The 8,876-nt window shown below is 37.8% G+C and overlaps 1 protein-coding gene across 1 annotated transcript; it reads right to left on the reverse strand.

Moving 5' to 3' along the window:
* LOC147301753 (desmoglein-2.1-like) lies at window positions 1–2,905 on the reverse strand. The gene is made up of 6 exons (XM_086283560.1): window positions 2,889–2,905; window positions 2,513–2,746; window positions 2,280–2,422; window positions 1,356–1,576; window positions 559–792; window positions 1–184 (listed from the first exon to the last, which is right to left on the reverse strand). The coding sequence occupies exons 1-4, from the start codon at window positions 2,903–2,905 to the stop codon at window positions 1,545–1,547; spliced, it is 426 nt and encodes a 141-aa protein (XP_086139686.1). The 3' UTR covers window positions 1–184; window positions 559–792; window positions 1,356–1,544.
* Between the last annotated feature and the right edge of the window lie 5,971 nt (window positions 2,906–8,876).

The following is an 8,876-nucleotide window of genomic DNA, read 5'->3' on the forward strand; positions in this document are numbered from 1 at the left end:
CAAGGTTAGCTTCAGATTACTGACCTGAGTTTAACAGTGTATAAGAAAATTGTCAGGCAGACTTATTCCAGCGTCAATTCCTCTTGTTGAGCCTCAGCTCGATTTTTAACCTTGACAGTATTCGTTGTGGGCAAATCTCTTGCAGCACGTCTACAGTGACAGGATATCAGCAGCAGAGGACCAACTGCAAAGAAAAAGGTTTTAGTCAAACTTAAGCCTTCAAAAATTTGGAGACGACTGCAGTGATGCTTCAAACAAGACTTTGATTAACACTGACTCCATTAAGATTTTTAGAGTTAGAGTGAAATGACACCAGTGTTTATATTTTAGCTATTACTGAAAAATAATTATTTTATTATTATTTTTTATATTCTGGTCTCAGAATGGTTCTTTATAAATTTGAAAGGAATGCCAGGATTGCTTTTAATTACTTAAAAGCAAGCATGGACTCTCACGTTTACATTTAAATGTATAATCCAATCAGTGGATCTGAAATTTCAAAAACTCACTTAAAATTTTTGCTTCATCAAAATTATCCACTAAAGTTATCTTACTTACATAGCAGCACCAGCAATGGGCCCTGTACTAGTGTCCCAATCCCTCCAGATCCTAATCGTGCTCCTTTGATTGGCTGATTGTTTCCACATATGACTCCATCCTCACAGCTGCAAATTTGAACTGTCATTTTTTGTGGTTCTGGACAGAAATGTCCCTGCTGATCTTTTACCACTAATTCCACCATGTAGATACCAGGCCCCACGGACTCCTGAGCCCGCAAAATAGCTGCAGTGTCTGTCAGAAATCAAACAGAAATGTGGAACATGTACAGAATTATTAATGTGCACCACTCTTAAAGTACAGCTCAAAACATACAAGTAAAATGCTGATAAAAAACAAAAAACAAAAATGCAAATGGATTTTATCCTCGTGTATGTATAGTGCACAATACAAGTTCTCCCCCTCAGTGTTTGTCCCAGTACCTGTTAACCTTTCCTGCATGTTTCTAGCAAGTTTGTGATTTTGTTTAATTACTCAAGTGACTTTGGACTTTTCATCAGCCAGAATGAAGATCTGTTTTCAGTTTACTTTGCCTATTTTCATGTGTCTGCAACTGAGTGCAAATTTGAAATTTCTCTGATTTATGACAGATTCTGAACTTTCTCAAGTTTGACTAGCTTGCTGCTAGTTTAAAAACATGACCTATTACTCGGTAATAAAATGAATTCTGAAAGATGAAAACAAAGTTGACACAACTAGCTCAAGGTTCATTTTCTATGCTTTTTTTTTCGTATTTATTTATTAAATTGTATTTTTTAACTAGATATATTTTAAATGATTGGAAGTCATCTCCTCACCATTGAGATGCTCCACTTTCCATTGTCCTTTGGTGCCTTCTGGGATGATCTCAAATTTAAAAGGAGGTCCATTAGGATATGCATCCTCATCATTGGCATTCAGAATAACAGTATTCTCTCTGGTGCATATAATATAGGTATTACTGGTCAGGATGGGGCAGTGGTCATTCAAATCTTCAACCTGGATGGCTATGGTACCAGTGCTGTTTTACTAGGCATGTCTGTGATGTGAAAACAGAGATGTTAATATATTAGTCACCAGTTTAACTTCATTTCCACTGATCTTTCCTTTCTTCAGAGACAAGTTCCAGGACTTTCTATCATGACTATGTGCAGGCAGGCAAGAAGAAGGGACCCAAAATGCAGAACTCACGGAGGCAAACTTAACTCAAAATACTCAGCTTTATTGCTGGAAAGATACGGAACAAAAAACTAACTAAACTGGGAATACGGAACAAACTTAACAGGCAGGCAGGCTGGCAAGCAGAACACACAGTGAAAGTGAGGGTACGACGCAATAACGAGCAGGGGAAGACGCAGACACTAAATACCAGAGATGAACAGAGCTAAGAGGAAACAGCTGGGCGACACAGCTGACGCAGATTACACTGACGTGACAGGGAGAGGACAAAGCTGAACGCACTGACATAAGGTACAGACCTACAAAGTAAAACAGGAAGTACATGACAGACACAGAGATCCAGACGAGACACAGAACTTAACAGACGCAGACTCATGAGCAGACATAATAACATAATGGACAGACAGAGGGAACACAGAAAAGTGGGACCAGGGCAGACAGAACAGAAACCTAGCAGATGGCAAATCTTAATGGAAAACACAATTAGAATAAACAAGATCATAATAAAGAAACACAAAACACTGAGTCACCAGACTCAGGACCACGACACTTTCATTCTGTACCTTCTGTAATGCAGAGTACTTTGGCAAAATATGTCCCATTGATCAGGTATGGAGACTCCCTATCAGGTCTCTTGTTGAGTTTGATCTCAGCTGTCTTTGAGTCAATAGTCAGCCAGTTTTCAGGGTCTGAGACTTTGGCATACCTACATCAGAAAGAGCCCACAAGCCAGTTATCATTTTACATAGGAAGAGAAGATGACAATATAGTTCATGTTTCTTATCTAAGCACTGACCTGACATTCTCAGCTACTTTTCCAGTGTCTTCATCTATTGCAGGATAGCTACTAATAACCTCGGCATTGTTGTAGAAGGTTCCTCCCTCTGAGATGGGAATAGCTTTGACCTTGGGATCAAAACGTGGCCCCTCAAGCTGATTCTTTACACTGATTTTGATGGGATAGATTTTAATTTTTACTCTAGAACCAGGTCCTGCATCTCTTGACCCCCTGGCACCACTTGCTCCACTTCTAAAACTTCCATCAAACGGTGGGTTCTAGTTTTTTACAGCTAACTCTAGTTCACCGTTTTGCAGATTCTCACAATTCACAGCCTGTGACATGGCAGACAAGAAGAACATAAGTGAAATGCATATGAGGGACTAGAGGTTACGATCCCTGATAATGCATTATCAGGAAAATCTTATTATGTTTGATATCTGTCCATAGTTAAATTATTAAAGTGGTTTATTAATTATTAAGTGGTTTGTAAACCGTGTGGAGCCACTCGCATCGGTAATACAAACAAACTTTTACGCTTTATGTTTTAGTCACTGAATCAGCTTCAGATTTAGTCTACTATATTCATGTGATATGTAGTTGACCAAAACTAAAATTATTTAGATGCCTAAATAGTAAAAAAAAAAAAAAAAAAATGTTTTAGTCAAGACTAAAACTAAATCAAAATTTGCTGTCAAATTTAACATCTTCAGGATTCATGTTGTGTTACATGTGTAAGGAAAAAACGTGGATGTAAACTTGTCCACCTTTACTACCACCACTCTTTGTATCTTCACTCTTGCAACCTTCCCCTCTCATTCACACTCGCATTGTTATGTTTCTAAAAAACATGCTCATGAACATGTCGCATCACTTTTTCTTTAGCAAAAAAGCTGAACTGACACTGAAAAAACTTTGTGCCACTGGACTGCACTTGAAGTTGGTTAGTACCCTTAGCACTTTTATAAATTAAAGCTGCAGAAATGTGAAATATACAAGTCTTCTAATAAGATGGTGTTCTTTACAATGATGTCAAGTATTTTAGTAACAATTTTGGTCTCTGAAAGCATAATCATCCAAGAATAATTGCCAGCTTTCAAACTAACCATCAAACTAATTTATTGCCAAAGCTGACAGCAAAAATTAGCAGTGAACCAGCGCCTAAGTCTTTATCAGGATTTCCTCAAACTCTGTTACTTCCTGATTAAAACCAATGATTATCTGAGCATGTCACAGCTTTCACAAACACTATACATCAGAAGCTGTCATTTCTGAAAGCCACATTTTCTAAATATCTTAGAAAACAATCAGAGCATTGTTACACTCACAGGCAAAGCAAAAGCACCAAATTGGGGTCCTATGATTGTTGGTGTTTATAAATAAAAGAGCATAAATCAAAGCTGAGACATAATTCATGTTTCTCTTTCACCATTTTTGGTGCAGGAAGCAGAGACACAACAAAACCTTAAGTTTTGTTGTTGCTGATGCACTAACAGTACATGATCAATTGTATTGGCTTGGCTTCTTTTGGTGCGTTCCTAAGGGCCATTGTTCCTTTCAACCTTTCTACTGGTTTCATTTTTTTAAATACTGAGTTCTTACTACTTTCTTTTTATTTAGGTTCAAGCTGCTGCTTAGTTTATTGAGTTTGTATTTCTAGTTAGTTCCCTTACTCATTCGCATTATTCCTGCCCTGGACAACAGTTTGTTTTTCTGTTTTCATGTGTTTTGGTTTCTGTATTGAGTTTTTTTTTTTTTTTTTTTTTATTCCTTTAGTCTTAAAGGAGACTAATTTTTTAAGTGGTTTTTAATAAATATCACAGTATGTTTCACAATGACAAATTATAGAAGCTTAATCTTAACTTTAAGAGAGCCATAAAACATAAGAAGCTTGGTTTGCTTGTGCGACTGGCAGAGATGGGCAGTAACGCGGTAATCTGATTACTTTTTTCAAGTAACGAGTAAAGTAAGGGATTACTATTGCAAAAACGGTAATTAGATTACCGTTACTTTCCCGTAGGAACACTGCGTTACTGCGTTACTAAAACCGTGATTTTTTTCAAGAATGTCTCACGACAGTGACGTAAGCGAGTGCGCCATTAGCAGTGTTGGGTAAGTTACTTTAAAATAGTAACTTAGTTACATTACTAGTTACTTCTCTCAAAAGTAACTCAGTTACTTCAAGTTACTCGTTACTTTCAAAGTAACTAGTTACTAGGGAAAGTAACTTTGGTTTTACTCAGAATTCTCTTGTTAATGTATTGCTTCCATAACTTTGCCAGTCTTCTAGCTTGCTTACTTGCCACAAGTGCACTGTGCCACCTACCAATAGAAAGGAAAAGATAATGTGCATATTTTCACGAGAGAAATCCCACGCCTGGACCGTCATTGACTGCTGCCATGATTCTAGCCTACGTCACAGCGGCACGTGCGCCTTTTACATCCAACACAAAAACTGCAGTCGTGGTGCTTTCGATTGTACTCAGAACTTGAAATTCTGCCTTCTGAATAGGAAGATGTAGGTAACACCAGACTGCAGATGAGCTGCATACAGGGCTGGACTGGGACAAATAAATCGTCCCGGGCATTTTGACTAGAGACCGGCCCACCATTATAGGAAAAATCATAAAGCCTTTGAATGAAAACAAACACTGTTGTGACTGTGATGTACACTGTTCTGATGGTATATATGCTTCAATCTATCAATTGTTTGTTGTAAGATTCAGATAATTATTTTTTAAAAGCTAGACATTTTAAATGAGAATAAGAAAGAAAAGTATTTCTTTGTGCCCCCCATTCCCTGTTAATGCCCTACATGCCCCCCTGGCAACACTTTGCTAGACCCGCCCCTGCACAGTTACCAGCTGTCAGCTACATAAAAAAAGGATCCTGGGGTTATTTGTCTCTCAGAAACAGTTCATAACTTCCCTTCAACTCATTCATGTCACCTAAAAGGTAAACCTGTTTCTCCATCACCTGTTCAGCTCTGATGATCCAGTAAGGACATCTCCTGGTTTCATCTTCATGTTTCCCTCTCACCAGATAACCAAACGATATCATGACCAGCAGCTTTTTTTTACAGCTGTGGCTCCAGCAAACATCAGCTGATACTAGAAGTTAATATTAAATAAATTCTAACAACAGCTGATCAAGATTAAAAGTGCTGCTGTTGTTTAGCGCGACATCCGCTGGTTTCCTCTTTCGGCGCAAAGTGGGCGATAAACAAACAAGAGAGACGATCAGCTGATCATTGATCAGTTTTCATGATTGAAGTAGAAACGGGAGAGGGAGGGGGGAGAATGAAAGAAGAGGCAGCTGTGCAGCAAAGACACAGAATAACTCCAGCTTTGTGTCTTTTTCATTGTAGCTGAATTACGGGACAAACTGTTCCTTTTCACCTCAATACGAAACGCGTAATATTTTCTCTGAATACCAGACGGGACGGTTGGCAACTCTAATAACTTATGAACAAAATAAAGTTCAACATCATTAACTTCATAGCACCACCCAGCTGTATAGAAACTCCGTCATGCTAGCTAGCACGCAGTATGGAAAAAGTCAGAATAACGAAAATAAACTCCACCTAAACTCGGTTCATATCTGACCCAGAGAGACTGCAGGTCATAACTTCTTACCTGAAGTTCAGTTCACACTTGGACCGGCGGCCGCCTCGGGTCTCTTTTCCTTCTGCGTCCCCTTTCCTTCATCCACCTGCTGGCCTCCACCACTTGCTAATGTTACTGAATCTGTCGAAACTCCGCGATAGCCACCACACGAAGTAACGAGTAACGACCCTATCTAAATCCCAGTAACGAGTAACGCGTTCCTGGTTTTGGCATAATAACTAATTACCGTGCTCGTTACCACAATAATAACGTAGTTACTGTAACGCGTTACTTAATAACGCGTTAGTCCCAACACTGGCCGTTAGTGACAACAGCTGTGTTGCAGATCAACAATGGATAACATATCGATTGTGGGAGAGAGTATGAGCATGCAGCGATTAAAGCGTGGAAGTACTGACCTTACTTTGAGTTTGATTCCATAAAAAGTGACAAAAACATTAGCGTCCATCGTGCATGGGAAGAAAACTTCTTTTTACAGCAAAAAAAACCTAAACTTCCAAGCAAGCACCGAGTGTGCTATGATGTAATGGGAAACTCACAGAGAAACTCGCGGATTCTTCAACTGACCGCGGCATACCTGCACCAGGGTAAACCTCCGCCTACCGCAGTCCTGCTTTACAGGTGAAAATAGAGCAACAGGACCGCTGAGTCTTTGACTTTATTTATTTTCTGCTGTGTTTTACTTGCATCTATTTGAAAGAGTGAGTGTAAACACAAAAATATTTTATTTTATGTGCTGGAATGTGTAGAAAATAGGTTTAAATGTTAAACTAATTTATTCAAGTCAAGAGAATGTTGCATATAATTAAATTTTTGCTTGATGCATGAAGTTAAAAGATTAAAACTAATAAAACAAGTTTTAAAAAGAGACTTTTCCATTTGATTATAATTTGTATGATGGATTATGTAGAAAAAGTAGAATTGGGCTGAAAGCTCTATCGGTTTATCACCTATTCAGGTTGTAAATCGTGTTTTTAAAAAGTAACTAAGTAACTAAGTAATTAATTACTTTTGAAAAAAGTAATCAGTAAAGTAACGGGATTACTTTTTTGGGGAAGTAATCAGTAATTAGTTACTGATTACTTTTTTCAAGTAACTTGACCAACACTGGCGACTGGAGACAAACAGGATGCAGTGGATTAAGCAAACTCAACATTTGGGTTCGAGGTAATACTGGGAAATACTGGGTAATACTTGCCTGAAGAGGATCCACCATGTTCAGTGAGGACTTTTGACCTCAACAGTCTTCCACTCCAGCTTATTAATTAACCAAACCCAGCCAACGTTTTAATTCGTTTGAAAGCCTGGCTCTTAGTAAATTAGAAAAGTCAACAAGCAGTTTTAGTTGTTATCTTTTGTCCTCTTGTCTCTTACTCAGTTTCTACTGTCTGATTTCTCAGACTTTTTATCTGCTCAGTTCTGGTAAAATAATTATTGTGATTTTAACATACATACAGATATAGAAAATGACAGCCTCAAAAATGCATTTAATCGATTATTTGACTCAGTAAATGTGAGGCTTCTCTCATTGTTTTTTATCACTCTCTGGATCTCTTCCTGACACATGACATAAAAACATTTTTCCCTGAAAATTGTCTTGGGTTTTACTTTTTCCATCTGAGGAGTTTCAGTCAAATTTAATTTTAGTGAAATTCACATTCCAATTGGCTTTTCTTGGTGTTGTTGCAATAGGATACTTGAAGTGAAGGGAAAAGACTTTGAAGTCTGTTTTACAGCTTTTTCTAGAATTTCTGATCTCACAGAGGTGTTTTGTTTTCTTCTAATATAGTATTCACCATCCTAGGCATAATTACAGCTAAATAAAGACAGTCACGAGAATAAATACTAATCGAGGCCACCTGTTTTCTTCCAAAAGGAGTATTAAAGTTTCGTTTATGTTTGAAGTGATTCTGGTGCTGCTAAAACTGCTAAACCACATGTTATTAAATAGCCCCATTTATCTTCTTTCTTCAGTCTGGGAGAAATTTAGCTGAAAAAGCCGATCAAGCCCATTAAAAAATAAATAAGTAATAAGTAAATAACAAAGTTCAGTTTGTAAAGACATAAAATTCTTTGTTGACTCACCACAAACAAAAGAAGCACAAAACCCATCATAGAAACCTCAGTCATGTCTGGAGAAAAGTCCTGGTCCAGATCAAATGAAGATTATTGAGTCCCTGTAGCGTGTCTGCTAAATGAGGAGACACACACACACAATCCACAGGTAATGTCTTTCTTCTAGTGAAATCAAACTAGTAGTGGGTCCTTTTCAGAGCAGCCAGCGTGACATGCTTGTTATCTGATCATTGCTGGTTTGAATCAGGAAATAAAAAAGTTTGATGAAGAGTGAGGCGTAAGTGCAGTACACTGTCGATTTTGATAGCAAATCAGTGTAGATCTGTGGTTTTATCGTTATCTTTTACTGCATGAAACATGTTCCCAATGCTAACGCTATATAATAATGAATAAATAAACAAGTTTAAAATTTGTTTTGAATTTTGTCTCACCCTTTTTTTACTACCAGATATCAGCCTTAAAAAAAACACCTCACTCCGAGTTCAACCCTGTCCTCACTCCTCATAACTCCTTGTCATGATATTACCTCTTTAAATGACGCAGATCGACTATCCGTACACTTTATCGTAACTCGCCAGCCACGTTGTTATGTACACCTGCTCAGATGCTTTTTACCATTTAACCTCTTTTGCAAACTTCACATTTTCATCCATTTTCTTTTCATCGAGTTTCAAAAGTAT

This window comes from Aulonocara sp. 'chitande type north' Nkhata Bay, linkage group LG23 (genome assembly GCF_057382095.1).
Source record: "Aulonocara sp. 'chitande type north' Nkhata Bay isolate Kocher_YH1m ecotype deep benthic linkage group LG23, A_spYH_male_GT1.1, whole genome shotgun sequence".
NCBI classification, from domain to species: domain Eukaryota; kingdom Metazoa; phylum Chordata; class Actinopteri; order Cichliformes; family Cichlidae; genus Aulonocara; species Aulonocara sp. 'chitande type north' Nkhata Bay.